The following is an 18,254-nucleotide window of genomic DNA, read 5'->3' as shown; positions in this document are numbered from 1 at the left end:
CCAAGAAGACGTACTCAGTGTAATTATGATAGTTCTATGTTGTCATGTTGTGCTTTCCCCCCTCTTATTTCCCCTGTGTTGTCCATTGAAATGGTGAAAGACTGAAAGACTGCTTCTTACCGCTTAGTCAGTGTGTATCTGAAAGGTGCAGCCACAGTAAGAGGAGCCTTATAGCAACAAGATGAGCTCAATCCTTGACCCTTCTCTACAATTGTATTCATTGTGTATGCCTGTGAATCTCTGTCATTTTAAGGTTTAAAGTTTGTGTGTGTGTGTGTGTGTGTGTGTCTCGCAGGAGTTTGTGATGATTGTAGTGTTTGGTCTGGAGTACATCATCAGGATATGGAGTGCTGGCTGCTGCTGTCGCTACCGAGGCTGGCAGGGACGCCTCCGTTTCGCCAGGAAACCGTTCTGTATCATAGGTAGGTGTTTGTGTGTGTGTGTGTGTGTGTGTCTGACAATGTCAGGCCAAAAGGATGACATCATCACCACCAAAGCATTTAGATCTGATATACTCTTTACACAATAAAAAAAATACGAAACGAAAAGATGAAGACGTGTCTTCCTGTTAAAGTCATGGGTTCTTATACATCCCACAGTATTGCTCTAATCATTAATGTCTATTGAAAGAGCCCAAACATTTACAGGAAAGTGGCTCCCTGTCTTTCTGCCTGTCAGGCGGGGAGGAAGACAGTCTGCTGGGAAATACAGCAGAGGAAAAAGTGGGGTATTAGAGTGCTGCAGAGAAAGACTGATAGAGATAGAAATGGAAACAAACTGCTTGTAGTGAATCAAAAGTTGATATTAAAGGTTATGGATGGGCTTAATGGAGATGGAAGGCCTGGTGGATGGATTTAGAAAGTAGGTGAGTCAAGCGTCAGTTCCCATTGCTGATATTAAGCAAACTCTGACCTTTAATTTTCACTCTTCTGCTCCCCAGACATTATTGTACTCATCGCCTCCGTTGCTGTGGTTTCAGCCGGTAGCCAGGGTAACATCTTTGCCACCTCTGCGCTGCGCAGTCTTCGCTTCCTTCAGATCCTGCGCATGGTCCGCATGGATCGCAGGGGAGGGACCTGGAAGCTGCTGGGGTCGGTAGTTTATGCACATAGTAAGGTAGGACATGGTTGTCGTCTGAGTCTAAACGTTTGGATTTCAGTTTGGGGGGGTGAGATATTTATGGTCAAAGTGTGTCTACAGTGACTGTGAGTTATACGGTGGTGTCTTTTCCACGGATATTTTCTCTTTCGAAATTTCCTATTTGATGGTTTTTGTCAGTTGGGAAGCTTTCACTACTCTTTCCTCAATTGTATGCTCCACGTAATATGTACTAAGAATAATGACCTAGAAACTTCATCCTTTGTGCGGGCTGTTTTTGTGACTCAGTGTTTATGCCAGCAAATTGCATTTAATTTCTGACTCAATTCATTCTCATTAAGAAACCCTCAGCTTTGTTGTAAAATGCACGAGTAGCTGCAGGAGTCTCAGGAAAAGGATGCTGCAAGACAATGAAGAAAAATAAAAAAAAAGTAAGAACGCGTAAAAATGGAGGTCCTTATGCTTCTGAGTACACAGAAAGAAGAATTACAAAGAGATGAGTGTGCTTCAAAGGCATGGAAATACATTGGTCATGTTTAAATATATTAAACAGACATTAAGTGCACAGAAGCAGGAAAAAACTGGTGAAGAAAAACTACTGAACTAAAACTAAATAATATGGTGAATAAAGGAGGACGTGACTGAATACACATGCACTGCATTTTAAAGGTGGTTTTCAGCCAGTTAACAGGAATGAATGCAAGCTTTTCTTTATGAAATGTGCTTTTTGTATGTGTATGTGTGGTTGCTGTAGGAACTGGTGACTGCCTGGTATATTGGGTTTCTGGTGCTAATCTTCTCCTCCTTCCTGGTCTATCTGGTGGAGAAAGAATTTAACAAGGAGTTTGCCACTTATGCTGATGCTCTGTGGTGGGGCACGGTAAGAACACACCCAGATACACGGAGCACAATACTAGGATTTGATGCTTTTACTGTGTCGCTTATTGGATACATAAAATAATCCTAACCCTTTTTTAGCCTGACCAGATTAACCCAGTTTCTCTGCTTTTTAGAATTTTGAACAACAAAATACTGGAGTACGCTTTCTTTCAGTAGAGCCCAAATGCTCAATATATTTTCAATATTAACAAAAGGGAGGGAAAAAAAAAGTTTAGTTTTGTTTGGGTGTTTTTTGTTGTTGTTGTTTTTTTTTTTAACAATGATATATTTCCATTTACAGTTTGTGCGACTTTAAGGGCATCTGCAACAAAGCAACCCAACTGAATTGGGCTTTTACAGACACACTTGGCCAGCTGTACTGCACTGTGTCCTCTAAAACCCATTACAGCTTGAAAACGTGGAAATAGACAACACACACACAACAGATGGCCCAATCAATAAATTCAATTTTCTCCTTCAGCCAGGAGAAACTGGTCTGTTAGGCTTTGAATTGACAGTCAGACCTGCGTGTTGCCACGATTTGGGCCATTGGAGCAGCTTTTTTTTTTTTTTTTTTCCGCGATGGACACTACAAACTGGTATATGATTTCTGCAAAGTTTACCCTCAAAAAGGTTGAAGATACATTATTCAACACAAAAATTGATGAGGGCAAACTAAGAAACATCTCCGTTTCAAAGAGAGATTTAGGAACACAATGCACCATTCATATAAATCTGAAAGATTTATATGAATGGTGTTTTGCCTTTGTGTGTCAGCATATCCTGAGAAACAAACAGCTTTAACACATTCTTCAGTGGTGTACTGCCATTTGCCATTCAAAAACTGTGCAGTGCTTTGCAGGTGTGAACTTGGATGTACTTGGGGGTGGAAAAATCTATTTCAGTAGCACATTGTGACTAAATCAGCTGTCTAAACAGAAGGAATAAGAAATACTAGACTGCAGGCCATTATTACCCTGGATTTTTTTTCCCGCTGACCACAGAAATCAAGACTATTGTAGAACAAAGACTTGAATTTGCTGAATACCTCAAATAGCTTCAGCACATGCTATTGAAACTGTATTTCAAAAAAATAATACTCTGCTTTGATTTGTGTTTAAGAATTTGAAGCATGTTAGTTTCCATCCGCATTAATAGTAGTTGTGTCCATTGAACCCACATATCCATGGGCAAGTGTTCAAAATTACAATTTACTTCTCAAGCAAACGTGTGTCATGCAGGGAGGGACAGAGTTCAGCCAAAACCCTGGTTACCTAAGTGTCGACCTCTGACCCTTAGATCACCCTGACGACCATCGGCTATGGTGACAAGACCCCACAGACGTGGACAGGACGGTTGTTATCAGCTGGATTTGCTTTGCTTGGGATCTCTTTCTTTGCCCTGCCAGCTGTGAGTCTGTCACTCTTACGCCATGACTCAGGACATTCACTTAGCACACCTTCGTGAAGCTGACGCATGAGTATGTGTGTGGGTTTTGTTTTGTTTTGTTTTGTTTTGTTTTTTCACATAGGGCATCCTCGGTTCAGGTTTTGCCCTGAAGGTGCAGGAGCAGCATCGACAAAAGCACTTTGAAAAGAGAAGGAACCCAGCTGCCAGCCTCATCCAGGTATACACATACACATGCTTCACCTCGACTGTTTATTGTTTTGTTTTTTTTTGTTTGTTTTTTTTTTTGCAGCAGCAGCTGATAACCAGTGTTACCAGAAATAATTTTGTCCTCTTTTATATGCACATTGTATGTGTGTGTGTGCTTCATTTCTGTTTTAACCGTCTCCAAGCCTCACTCTATGTCTGTCTGAATCAAAGCATGAGGGTGTGCGTGCACTCTTTACCCTTTCATGAGTGTGTTACTAACAGGCCGAAGTATGTACATGTTTGATCTCCCTCATATCAGAATAAAGGTTTTCCATTAAGAATGCACTTATTAGTGTGTGTGTGTGTATGTTTTGCCTGTCTCTGTGCTCTCAGCATGTGTGGCTAATGATAGCTAACAGTGTGTGAGACACACTGCCGTCTTTTGGGTCCAACAGTAATGAATACTTCTGGGATTTATGAGCTGTTTCCATGGTGATTATTCCCTAGGTAGGCCCTCCTCCAAACTGTCACTTGTTGTGATAGACAAGACCAGCTGCTTTACTTTATCTGCTGAACAATAAATGCCTGCATATTGTGGATTTTCTGTATGTGTGTTTCCCTGTTTGCATGTATCTGTGTCTCTGACAGTGTATGTTAGTTTGTTGTGTCCGGGTGTGTCCTATTCTGTCTCACTCACTCTTAGTCATCTTCTACCCCCTTACCAATTTCGGGGTGGCGGGGGATGCTGGAGCCAATCCCAGCTCCCCAGCCCTCACCCTGGACAGGTCACCAGTCCATCACAGGGCCAACACACAGAGACAGACAGAGACCATCAACCACCTACGGACAATTTAGAGTCACCAGTTAACCCAAACATGATGTCTTTGGACGGTGGGAGGAAACCGGAGTACCCGGAGGAAACCCACACAAGCCTCAAACCCACAACCTTCTTGTTGTCGGGCCGTGCTGCCCTCCTATTCTGTCTGCCTTTCTGAAAATGAGAAGAAAAACTCTAATTTGTAGAATCATATTATTTTAGATTTGGTCATAATTCCTGTCAGATATAATAAAATAATACAGAGCGTATCAACTGTTTGACACGACTTTACAGCAACACAAGCAACCAAGTCCAAGTCTTCAGTGTTAACCCAGTTTTCACTCTTATAAATTTGGAAGTGTGCCGTACATGAAAAGTAATAATCCTAATGAAGTCCTAGTGAAGGGGTTTCAGTCATGTCATTTGTTTAATGGAGCTTTTGGATGATTCCTGTCGAATTGTAAGAAAAGCACAGTCGCATAATCATGCAAAGTTCATCACTTGAACTGCACCAATGAAAATAATGAGAACCGTAAGATATATTGTGTGTCCTGATCCCCCGTGCATGTTGCTAATCATGTCGTTTTGGAACTAACATAACTACAGACAGAAAGACAGACAGGCAGATATTGTAGAGAGACAGACAGACAGAGAGACAAACAGACAGGCAGGCAGACAGATAGACAGACAGGCAGACAGGCAGGCAGGCAGGCAGGCAGACAGACAGACAGACATATAGACAGACAGGCAGGCAGGCAGACAGACAGGCAGACAGATAGGCAGATGGATAGATAGGGCCTGTCTCACCATGTGTTCCTGGAGTTCCAGATCTCAGATTGGTGCAATATGTTGATACATATCTATGTGAACAATCAATTATATCAAATTTTGTTGTGTCTGTCCTCCCTGTTATCAATCCATATAAGTTTCTCATGTTAGACAAAGAGCAGTTAGAGTCCAATTGATGCTAAATAACCCACTTTAGGGAGCAATTAATCCTGCATGTTTTTATCTTGGTTCTGTCTTCCTGGCTTTGTGTCAAGCACCTGGTCACTGTCTGTTATCTGCCAAGCTTATAACATTTTCCTCAACAGGTAAAAGGAAACTTGGAAGCACTTTCGTGTGTTAAAGATGTGGATGACATTACAATACTATCCATCATTTCACTCCCCCCTATCACACAAACCTCTCTCCTGCTGCCATAAACCACTGCTCACTGTGTGCGTCTGTGTCTGCGTGCAGGGCAGGATATTACCACCGTCTTCGAGCTTCAGCAGCTGGTCAATTCCAAATCTCACCTGCTGAAATCACTATTTTGTCTACCATCTGAAATGTTAGACCAAGATTGAATTTCCACATGACTTTAAAGGAGATAGAGTCTAGAAGAGCATAACCGAAAGCAGCCGAAACTGACCAGCATTTGCCAAGTGGCTCGTGTTAATTTCCCACCCTGTCTGTGTAAAGTGTTTATATAAAAGCTTTCCAGTCATGTCACAAATCTTGTACTGTAACCACACCAAGCACCATCACAGAGGTTCAACTGGCTGCGAGTAAATAATGGCATAAGACTCAAAGAAAACAACCTGATAAAATTATAGTGGTGGACGTAAAACATTTCTGCACATGGAATAAACAGTTACATCTGTCTCCAAATGAGGGTTGCCACTGAAGCACATCTATGCATATGCAGATACCCGATTAACCGAACAACGTATTTTTAACCACATCCACGCACTTTCTGCTCAAAACTCATTGGAGTTGCGACTTATTTAAGCTCAAACAAATTAGATAAATGAGATCATTCATTCTGTAAGTGGTCAATGCAAATAGCAAGGTACTACATTTTTGCTATTCCTTTTGCTGTTGTACTACTAGTCTCAACGAAACGTTGTGAGTTTAGAATCTGACTTAAATATTTCCCTCAACAAAAGTGATCTCTAGCGGACGAAACCCTTCAGTTTCTTCAGCCTTCATATACCCCAGCTGGGCTATCCATGCTTATCTCTTTCCAATATCAAATTACTGTCGCGTCCAGTCAGCGCTGAGGACATATCCTTGCTCAGTGGATGCATGACATTGTCTTGTCTGAACATAACACTAGCTGACGCTCTTCGTAAACAGTGATATGTAAATAGCCGTTAATGCTAACACTTGCTATGCAGCACCAGCAAAACCCTTAAGTGGTTTGTCATTGTCTTCCAAAGTAGCCCAAATAGGACTTTTCTTATCAGATTACTTTATGTGCCAGTCTTTTATTAAAACCTTCCAAAACAAATAGTCATTGGTGATTTTCAGTCTTCATGATTTTTGGCTGGTTGCTGTCAGGCCCAAAAGCTGTGTGGCAGACACTGGGAAAGGCAGGCGTTTCTAACGGTTATTTTCAGCTCTCCATGCCCATGTTGAGGGCCTCCAATACGACTGCCACATCACCTTGTTTATGTTACATGTTCACATAAATCTCTGTCCCTCTCTCCTCATCGTGTTTGTGCCATTGCCCTCCTGTGTCATGTCCACGTGCACATGTGTCTGTTTGTGTGTTTGTGTGTACATGTGAACGTGTGTGTGCCCCACCCATCTCTGCTCCCTACACCACCCAGGCGGCTTGGCGTCTGTACTCCACCGACGGTTCTCGTCCTTACCTCAGAGCCACCTGGCACCACTACCAAAGTGCCCTCCCCCCCCTCAGGCATGTATCCCCACCACCACCACCTCCACTTTCACCTTCATGTGCACCATCATCACAGGCCAACCACCCTCCCAGAACCCCAATCACAATGCATCAACACCACCCAAAAAACTAATCAGCTTCTTCTTTTTTTTTCTCCCCTCTCACTTTCCTTCTTTCACTTCCTGCTCAACTTATACGTTTGTTCCTTGCCCCCCTTTTTTTCTCCCAATATTTACCTCATTAATTGTTTCATTTATCATTATTTAATTTATTCTGTGGACTCTGCACGTAGTGTGTCTGGCGTAGTTATGCTGCTGATGAACACTCGGTTTCCATTGCTACCTGGAAGCCTCATTTGAAGGCGTTGCATACCTGCAGCCCCGCCAAGTAGGTAACAACTTACAGACTTACAAACATGGCCGCTGCCGCTCAGCACCTCTCCTTATCTCTCCTCTTCATCTGGTGACTGCTCGTCTTCATCTGCGTAGCCTCATCTCCTCTTCCATTTTTTTCATTTTCCATTCACATTCTGCAGCATTAAAATCTTTCTTAACCTTTCTCTCCTCACCAGGGATGATAACCGAACCTTGCATGGTCTTTAACAGGTCTTCACACCTAAGACTTTCCCCAATTCCAAATAAGCAGTTGGTGATTAAATGCCTTGCCGTAAGGCACTTTGGCACAATTGTTAAAGTAAATTGAGCCCGGGTCAGTTTAAACCACAATACAAATTGTTTTGGGCCAAAACACACACACACACATGCACACACACACACACACATGCATACACTTCTGTCTTTTTCATTTCCATCCCTGTCTTTCAGCTATGCGTGGCCATAACTTGCATGTGCTTGGCAATAATTAACCTTGCTGAATTAAAAGTTTCCTTCTTTTTGCTTCCTCTCGGCTCGATGCTTCCCATATCCATTCATGGAATCGTCTGTACAAAACAATTTTAATCTGCTGGAATACTGATTTCTCTCCCTTTTGTCTCTTCCTCTTTGTCCCACTAACCCTTGAAGGAAAGAGCAGGGCGAGACTACTTACAGGTTTGTATGACTCTCAGCTGATTCCTCAAAAAACTCACACACATACACACACACAGCCAACAATTTATGCAATTACAATCAGATCATATGTTTAATGTGTTGTAGCTTCTTTGAAACTGTGAAATCTGGTTTGCAGGCTTTCTTGGCCCAGTTATTTTAGTTTATTTGTTGCTTTATTGCATTTTTACAAACTGAATCACTAATGTGGGCATACTCATGCATTTATGTATCTGAAAGTTTTCAGTGTTTGGGCACATCAACCGATTGTTCATTGTTTGGATCACCAATTTATTTTTGAATGATTGAGTCCTAATTTAACTTTAAGAATAAGGTGGAGAAAATAAATGCTGTCATGGCTCTGTGTTCATGTAAATCGGAGCAGAAAGGTAGAAAAAAGAAAACACTGTTGTGCTATGTCACAATAGGATAATGAACAGCTGAGCAATAATAAGGCGGAGGTCTTGGGATAAAAGGAAGGCAGAAGATTAAGTAAACATTTGTTTACTTGATGGGTAACACTGAAAACATAAGAAAGGTAGCAAAGACATTTTCTCGAATGCTCTGCTGAAGTGCTTTTATCGATTTGATGTAAAGCTATACAGGAAATAAATTACTCCATGAGTGGCTTTGAAATGACCTCCTATCTGCTGACTCTTGCTAATTTCTTCTGCTTTTATTCACCGTCTACTTCACTTTTCCAACTTTCTCTTTAGTCTTAATCTCCGATTTCATCTGTCCTCCTTTCACTGCCATGTCTCTGCACTTGACTCTCAGGCAGGGAAAGGGGTGATGGGCTTCTTTGTCTTTGCTGTGTGTGTGTGTGTGTGTATGCATGCACACATGCATTCAGAAACAGGAGTCTGTACCATGTCTGTACCATGACGCACTTTTTCCATTGGGATGGTATTTATATAACTCATCAAACACAAGTCTAGGAGAGACAGAGCAAAGTTGAAAAAAGGTGGGGGGTTAGGGGATTTCAGAGAGGGGAGGAAGACAGAGAGAGATTTGTGAGTTTAATTATGCTAGTATAGTTTTTACAGCGCAGCACTTCTTTGGCAGCATTTGGAGACCTTATGTTGAGCCAGCAACTTCTTAGCCATCTAAACTGAAGACAGTCACACATAGACAGTCACATGTGTGCGTGAGTGTGTGTGTGTGCGTGTGTAAAAGAAGTATATTCTGCTATTCAGAAAACACAACAAATGTGCTTCTGATCCTTAAACAAAAGCATTTAATTAGACGTATTTGCTTCCACATGAATATTTATCTTCCAGAATTCCTTGTGTTTAAAAGCCTGTGTTTAATTAGGCTTTCCTTTCTTAGAAACAGCAAATCCAATTTACACTTGTGAAATCATAATTACACGCACTTTTATGACACTATTTCTCTTCTGTATGGTCCCATCCAGCAAAACAGCACAAAATGCCGAGTGTTGTTAGTGGCTTTACAGACCGACGGCTGCTCGGTGGTGGTAGGTGCCGCGGTAAAGGCCCGGTGGTTTTCGTTTAAGCACACTTGTAAACACCAACAGTAGTAAACATTAGGCACACCGCAAAGTGCCACAGCGGACATCATGCTGAGTGTAAGTGCGCTGGGTACTGGCAGTGTGAGGCAACATGAAATAAATGATAATTTGGGTTTAATCTAGAGTTTAAGTGTGTGCACAGGTGCTCCTGGGTATGTTTGTGTGCTTTACCTCTTGGGGTTTCATTTAGTTTATTCAGTCCTCAGAGAAACATAACAATGATTGCTGTTTTTTTTTTTCTTCTGACTCCCTTCAGCCTGGGCACTGTTCCTCATTTCAGTCATTTCAAAACATACTGGAACCGGTAGTTGACTTCTTCAACTTCCTTATGGGAAAATCAAACAAATGTATTCCAAATTATGTTCCAAAATTACTGTATGTGCTGTTTAGTCCTTAAAAAAAGCCTCCAATAACAAGATTCCTTTTAAGCTAAGCAAATAAGGCTAAACTGGCAAACACCCTGAAGTTCATTTCAGCCCCACTAACTGAATGTGAATCCAACCAGGTTTTCATATTTCCACACTGGCTTTTATTGACTTACTTTACACGTTGCAGGCAGGCAGAGTGAAGAGATTAGCTGACTGTATGTCACAGAAGAATCAGTGGTTGGAATAGATATGATTTGTTGGCCTTTTTGGAGTTAATTTCGCATCTTTCTGAGCTGGTTGCAGTAAACATACGTAGTTGATGGCTGATGACATTTTTGGACGAACCAGTGAGGAAAAATAGGGTCCAGGCTATGCCTACGCAGAGTGATGCTTTACTTCAGGTGGGTTTACCTTCACTGTGGCCCTTCCCACCATTCCCATTCATCTCTGAAAGATGTCACCTGCCCTTTCTCTGTATTTAACGTGCATCGAAAGTAACATCAAAGAATTACTCTTCTCTTTCCTTTGCTGAACTCCTCTTTTATTCTCCTTCATCTCTCCATTTTCTCCTCCATCTGTCTCTCCCTCTTTCGGTCTAGTAAGGGTCTAAGTAATGGGAGGCTCTTCAGAAGGTACACTCGGAAATATAGGAGGTACCTACAGTACTACCCAGCATCCTCTCTGCCCTGCCCTTTGCCCTATAACCTATGAGAATGACTAACTACTAGCACTGAGGGGAAAAAAGAAACCAAATGTTTCCTTCCTACCTTCCTCCTTTGTCCTTTTTATCCCACCAAAGATTTTGTTGAGACAACCTCTGCTGCCTGCTGCCTGGAACAAGACTTTGTTACCCGCTTGCAAATTAAAGGGGAATTCCACCAAAAGAAATAAATGTTAACTTCACTTTTAAAGGAGAGGGGTTTTAAATTTGCTGCAGGCAACAAATTGCTCGTTTAGCCCACATCATTGAAGTGATCTTGAACCTCCCCAGAAAAAGAAAATAACAATAAATCAATGAAATGTCTTACTTTCTTAATCAGACAGTATAATAAGTAACTCATTGTAATGTAAGGTCTAAATTCCCCTTTATTTTATATTTATTTGTCCTTACGTTCCTCATAGCTCAGCTAAAATGTTCCTCCTTAGAAATCGTTCCATGTCCAGCCACATGAGTATCTTTTGTCTTATTTTTTGTGATCGACTATCCCTTTATCCAACAGCTTCTTTGAACCAGAAGTTGGCTCTTTTTAACAATTTTCTTATGCTAATTTCCTATCAGTTGTAAAAAAAATTATATTCTAAAAACAAATGAAAAAGAATCCATTCATGAGGCTGAACTGAGTTTACCTTAAATTACCCCAGCAGCATATATTACTTTAATGCATATCTCAGCACACAGATGTGCAGCTGTCCTCATTTTACTGCATGCTCCCTGCAATACTGCTGCATAATTGATGTTTAAAGGACGCATTCACCTCCCTCCATTGCATTTTACAAATGATTTGTGATTGTGGGAAGTCTACAACTACAGATTCAGAATAAAAAATTGCCACAGTCTGTTGTTCAGTAAAAATATGTAGTAGTAAATGTGCGCTAAGATGTTAAAGTCAGGAGAATACTCATAGCAAATGAATCAATATTAAAAATAAAAAATAAAAAATAAAAAATAAAAAATAAAAATAAAACGATTTGGCCTGAAAAGGAAAATCCACTGCTGTATTTTAAACCGATACAAAATGTCTGGAAAAGAGTGTTACATTGTGGCATGGGACATGTATCAGAACGCTGCATATCTCTCTCAGTGCTCTGCTGCATTGCATGCTGGTCAATTTACCTTAGAAAAAAGTTGTATTGTTGTATTGAGAAGTTTCTACATCACGTGCCCCATTTTTCTGCAGTTGTCTTATCACTTTAAATTGATATAAAGGAAACACAAAGATTTATTAACATATTTTTGATTAGTTGTAATAGTAATATAATAGTATTTAAAATAAGGCAAGTACAGGCAGATATTGTACGTACACAAACAGGTTATAACCTTTTCTCGTGATGCTGTGGTGTAATTACATTGAACATTTGAAATCAAACAAAAGTCGTATTTGTTGAAAACCATGTTTCTGTGAGAAGCCCCATTTCTTCTGCTGACTCATTTGTCGTCAACTTGCCATTACAATATCTGAAAAGTTCATCTTTTGGGTTGATGAAATAGTTATAGAAAGTTTATAAAAGTTTAACGATGGAAAACTAAATTTTTAAAGCGTCAAAAGCTTCTTTCTATGACAACCTCATTTGTTTAAGGTTGGCTCAAAATGAGTGTGAGGATAACGTATTCATGTTTCACAAATGGCCTTTAAAAAGCTCATTAGTTCCGCATTAAAAATGGATACATGACTAGGTTTTCAGCTGATTGGGTGAGGTTTGCAGCTCTTCAGGAGCCAACCCTGAAGGTTTGTTTCGGTGCCTTGGCAGACAGTCTGGCTTTGTTCTGGTGCTTTGGGCATGTCATTTGGATGGATGATGTTTGGTCTGAAGTTAAAGACAGAACGCTGGCTTGAGTCTGCACTCTGAGCTCTTCTTACTGTCTGAGGGGAAATTGGTGTTGACAGCATACCTTTTTTTCTCTCTCTTTTTGTGCCTCTCTATCAACCCCAACCTTTGTCACAATCATTCTCTATCAACTCCTTCGCATTCCTCAATTATTGTCACTTTTTCATTCTCTCAATCTACTCCATCATCATTGTATCTCTTCCTCCCCACATCCCAAAACTGTCTCTTTGCCTCCTTGAATGTTTTCCTCTCTTCTTCTCCTTTTGTCTTCTCAACTTCCCCCACTTTGCCCTCTCTCTTCTCCTTTCCGTCCCTGCAGTCAGAAGTTGAGCTTTAAGGAGCGGGTCCGCATGGCAAGTCCTCGTGGGCAGAGCATGAAGAGCAGACAGACATCCATCAATGACCGTCAACGCTGTTCCCCTGGCAACGAAGTGGTGGGTGGTGCTGAGATAATTGGCGGGAGCCCGGCTAAAGTACAGAAGAGCTGGAGCTTCAATGATCGGACTCGCTTTAGACCGTCCCTGAGGCTGAAGAGCCAAGCTCGTAATGTGGTCCCGGATGGTGAGTGGGACTGTGTGTGTTCTGTAGGTCCATCTTTTTTTAAGAGGCCAAACAAACTGAGACAACAGATAAATAACCCTTTTTATGAGTTTTTTATTTTATACGATTGATGAAAAGTAACTTCCAACTAAGTCTAATTTTTCAAACCTCAGACAATATAAACACGTTAGGGCTGCCAGTCTTTGTTCAAGTCTACAAAAATTCTGATCTTTAATTTCCCAATAAAAACTATTAAGCTCATCTAAAAGATTACGATAGTCATCCTTCATTTGCTATTACATAATTGTTTAACAATCTTTTAGGCACTGCACTGCCGGTCATCTGAACATGCAAAAACAACTACAGCTCACCAGGTGTTGAGAATAAAGTCTCCAATAATAATAATAATACGTGGAAAGAGCTGTTCCTTAAAAGAAGCTTCCCTGAAAGTCAATCGCTCTGTGAAACTCAACACACCTAACTAAAATAATGGAAATAACTGTGTGCTAGCTATGCCTGAGTTCTTACTGGGAAATATCCATGGGCAGATCCAAAAATTTTAAATACCACTTGTCAGACTGGATTTTGGAAAATGTTCAGGCTCAAGATAGTAAAGAAATAATGTAAAGTACATGATAGTAAAGTGTAATAAGAGATTGCAAAACATAATGAGAATATTTTAATTTGATGCAAAGGGTCCATTTGAAAAAAATCAAAGCACTCATGAAAAGTAAGAAATACTTAGAGAATAAGAACAAGAGATATTATAACGTGAACTGTAGCCTACAAGAAGATTGTGTGACATAATCTTTTCCAAATGAGCTGCAAGCCTATCAAACCAGTGAGATGTCAAAAAAACGGTGGCAGACATCTTTGACAGAAAAAACTTGGGCCCTGTCAAAGTAGTTGAGAAATGTGGTTTTGGGGGGTTTTTGAAATTTTCAGATCAAGTTTTTTGACATTTCTACCAAAGTTCTATACATTAAAGGGTGAACTGCCCAGTTTCCAGCCATTCGTTAAAGCCTAGACCGTTTACACAGCTACTAAAACTTTATCACTGTCATTATTGATTAGTATTATAGATGAGAATCAATGTTTTTCTACTCGTGAGAGAAGACATAACAGTAGAGTTCCTTTAAAATAATAGTCTCTAAACTTTCTATATATATTGCCTGTTCTTATTATATTCTAGATATATACTGGGGTGATGAACATCATGCAGGCAGATGTGTGTATATTACACTATGGGAAAAGTGAAACAATTTCTTTATGGACTGTAAATCTCAATTCCCATGTTCCTATCCTACAGACATAGACGGCATTTCTAACTGTTTTAATGGTACTTCAGTTTCTCTTCCTATTCCCTGGTAACATTAATTTAAATACATTTTAAAACCCCATATCATCATTCACTCTCTTTCCATTTCCCGCCCAGATTTTCTCTAACACAGCCGCTATATCTGTGTCAGTCTCTCTGTCTGTGTCTCCCACTCTCGCAATTACTGGCAGCATGAAGAATATCCTGTGTCCACGACCAGTCAAACGTTTGGACACACTTTCTCATTCAAATGAATAGGAAAGTGTGTCCAAACTTTTCACTGGTAGCGTTTATTCTTTTCTTTTGCCTTAAATAGCTGAGCTGGCAAAATGCTGATCATTCCCAAAAACCCCATCCAAGCGAGGCATAAATTTTCACCTCTTAAAAGCCAAATTGAAGCATTCTTGGAGACCTGGTTTGTAGAAAGTGCTTTATGCGTTTTGAGACTGGAAACAATTTTGCACTGTGCTACATATATTGATGAAATGACGGTGTGTCTTTTTCAGTGGACACAGGCATGACCACTGAGGATTCCTTCGATGAGAGGGGCTGCCATTGTGATGTTACAGTGGAGGATCTATCAGCTCCCCTGAAGGCTGTCATCAGAGCGGTCAGGTAAGCGCCTAATGGTGCCACACTTTAGATTCCAATCTGATAGCTGATGCTGAATTGCATCCAAATCAAGTGAGAACATGAAAGAACCTTCACTATTTGTTTGCAATAATGAACAGGTGGGTATTGCAGCGGACATAATACAGAAGTCAAAATCAGCTACTGCTCACAAAAATAACTGTTTCTCATATCTTTGTGCTCAGTATCATGCTTGTACCAGTAGCTGTGAGGGGTGGCTAAGTTTAGCTTGGCTACATTTTATCAGCACAAAAACAGAAAATAGGAAAACTTTACTAGGTGAGTATTTCTTTCTTTTCTAGACTTTCATGTGGTGCCTGGATATCTCAGGGTGATGGATTGCATTTATTTAGCACTCATGTTTTCTGGGATTCGTGGGATATTTGAATACGTAGACTGGAGGAAGCAGGGCTCAAAGCACCGTTTTTCTCATTAATGGATGACCCTGCGCATCATCCTTTTCTCTGCCCAGGAAGACCCCAGAAAGTGATTAATCCAGTTTAATCCATATTCTGGAACATAAAATATGTCTCATTTGCATAATCACTGATAGGACTCAGGAGAGTGCTCCGCTGGCCATTTCCACCAATTGCAGTCTGGTATCTGATGATCTGTTGATCAGCTATGTCAGGCTGGTAATACCGTTGAAGCCCTCCTGCTTTACTGGCTGCTTCTTGGAACTGATAAAGAGCACACAATTGAGAAATCTTATAAATCAGCTCCCCCCTCAGGAGTCTTTTTCTCACCTGTGTCTATTGATTCTGAGACCACTGCACTGACTGCGTTTTTGTTGAATGCTTGTGTAATCCATCTGTTTCCTGACATGTATTCCTAGTTGAAGCCAGACTGGGCTTTGCATTAATTGATAACCTGTCTATGGTTCTTGATAATCTCTGTCACAATCAAACACACATATGTGACACAGTGTTGAGGTTTTAAATAACCACTGCATTTTTGTGGTATAGTTTAATGAGGTATTGTTTGTACACCTATGTTTTGTTGTTTGGTCTTATGCACAAGAGTATCTCTCCTCATTTATCCCCCCATAAACGGGATATTCAAACAAGTTCTGAGGCCTGTCGCAACAACTGGCTGACTGCCACGATGTGACCAAGGCTGTATAGGCTATATAATAAAAAACAAATAGCTCCTCAGAATGAAATGGTTTTTCAATAATCTAAAGGTCACACATTCCCCTTCTGAAAAGGACAGCATCTGGGTCTGGATCACCTATTGGTGACCTCTGCCCTGATGCTTCTTCAGGGAGAACTAAATCTATAATGTAACACAGCAACCTTTGTTTGCCTACTCCAAGATCTACATGTAACTCTATCTGAGAAAAGCATATGAGTGCATGAGGTTCACATGATGTTTGGTTTCCTCTAGTGATGTATTTTTAAGTGCAATTCTTTGTGTTGCTTCTCTTTTTCTTTCTTTCTTCCCTTTTTTCTGCTTTCTGTCTTTGTGTTCATGACCTACCCCTGGGTGCAGAGGTTGTCAGGAGGCGGGATGCGTGCGTGTTAGCAGTTTGTATCGTGTATATGTGTGTGTTTGAATGAATGACTTCAGGTGTTGTGCCTGTCTTTAAGCAGAAACCTGCTGTCAGGCACCAGCACCCTGTGAGCAAATGTTTATCCAACTGTGGCCAACTTTTTCTTTGACTGCACCACTTCTTCTTGACCGCATCATCTTTTTTGTAAGACTGTCAATTTTCACTTCTCAGTAAAGCAGGAACTCCATGACAGGTTGGTTGGATTAGTTGGAAGGACAAATAGAAATACAGACATAATAGACATTGTTCTTTAATTTTGTGTAGTTTCATAAAAATTTGATGTTGTTGGCCGATTTCACTAAATTCAAAGAGAATTTAGAATTATCAGGTGCTTTCCTGGAATATTCTCCTTATCGTGGTCAGAAGGCCTTTTTTCTCACCAATGAATTTTCATATTTGTTGCAATGTATTTTATATGCCATAGTGTTCTAAAACATTTGGTTTGTAAGTGTGATACAAGATGAAAGTCCAAGCCAGGGTCATCAGGATTCCCTGCTTACTAATCCTCCTCTGGCTGTAAACAAATATTTTGCAATGCAACTAAATGTTTCCTCCCGTGTTCCTTTTCCAGCCACACTTTTTAATCTCACGCTGCAGATTATTTTTCCGCTAAACTTAAATCATTTATCACAAGTCACTCAACCATGAGCAACCATTTGAGTATATTTACAGAATATTGGCTTTTAAATTGGCTATTAAACGTATTGATAAAAGGGATAGAATATGTTGTTTTTTTTGTTTAGTTTTTTTTTATATACAGATGCTGTCCATGTGCAGCACAGAATCTTTTCTATAAATACATTCAAGCAATGCAAGCAGCATTCATATTGACATCTGTTATAAAGCTGTACATCTTTTCACATGCTGTGTCTTCACGTATTTATGTGGCAAATTATCTTTATTTATTTATTCATTCATCTTCTACCACTCATCTGTTTCTGGGTCGTGGAGGTAAATTGTCCTCAATGATTTCATTTGCAGGAATTACCTGTAGGTGCATTGCTGTGCATTTTTGATCCTGTCTGCCTTCCTCAAACCACTTTCCCAACAGCGATTAATAACATTTTACTATAAGATAAAACACCTGACCCCTACCAGCTCAGCATGGGAATCAGGTGGGAATAACCCAGCCTATCATCCAACTTTCACCTTTGCACCATCGAGCGTACAAATTATGTAACAATGTCCAGAGGGCCTTTTTGATTTTCACTCTTTACTCAAATTGAGAAGCGTTCTTGTAATATCCTTCCCGAAATAAAAGTTTGCAAAAAAAAAAAAAAAAACACTCATTGCTTTGGATGCACGTATTTGCAGGTCTGAAACATTTAACGTGCGGCGCTCGCACATATGCACACAAACACACAAACACACAAACACACAGAGCACCTTTATCACCCAACTGAGGCCAGTCTGCCCACCCCAGCAGGCCTCCTCCATGGGTAGCCACAGTCCAGGACTTTCCCAGGGTGTCGGGTTGATTGCCGGACACCCCCTCCCCTGTCAAGACTGTTATTACAGAGGGTCAACTGTCACCATTGTTTCCAGTTAGACAGTGAGAAAAACAGGCAACTGGAGACAAGTGGGAGCCATTAGGGAATATAAATGAACCATGGCGTAGATCTCCTTACCTCTATCAATATTATTCACCCAGCAGTCCTTCTGCT

The 18,254-nt window shown here is 40.5% G+C and overlaps 1 protein-coding gene across 4 annotated transcripts in view; it reads left to right on the top strand.

Annotated features, from left to right (window-relative positions):
- Positions 1-18,254, top strand: part of LOC115055450 (potassium voltage-gated channel subfamily KQT member 5-like) — an 87,002-nt gene that overhangs the window by 60,519 nt on the left and 8,229 nt on the right. For 3 of the 4 annotated variants that reach the window (XM_029521272.1, XM_029521271.1, XM_029521270.1), the window contains exons 3-11: positions 296-422; positions 941-1,116; positions 1,853-1,978; positions 3,277-3,387; positions 3,509-3,604; positions 7,351-7,445; positions 8,081-8,107; positions 12,870-13,111; positions 14,915-15,023. In XM_029521272.1, coding sequence (XP_029377132.1) covers positions 296-422; positions 941-1,116; positions 1,853-1,978; positions 3,277-3,387; positions 3,509-3,604; positions 7,351-7,445; positions 8,081-8,107; positions 12,870-13,111; positions 14,915-15,023 — 1,109 coding nt within the window. Of the gene's footprint in view, positions 1-295; positions 423-940; positions 1,117-1,852; positions 1,979-3,276; positions 3,388-3,508; positions 3,605-7,350; positions 7,446-8,080; positions 8,108-10,602; positions 10,657-12,869; positions 13,112-14,914; positions 15,024-18,254 lie in introns of all 4 variants that reach the window. The other variant, XM_029521269.1, reaches the window with a different exon arrangement.

Source organism: Echeneis naucrates, chromosome 15 (genome assembly GCF_900963305.1).
Source record: "Echeneis naucrates chromosome 15, fEcheNa1.1, whole genome shotgun sequence".
Lineage (NCBI taxonomy): Eukaryota > Metazoa > Chordata > Actinopteri > Carangiformes > Echeneidae > Echeneis > Echeneis naucrates.
This window is presented reverse-complemented; position numbering and strand designations above follow the sequence as displayed.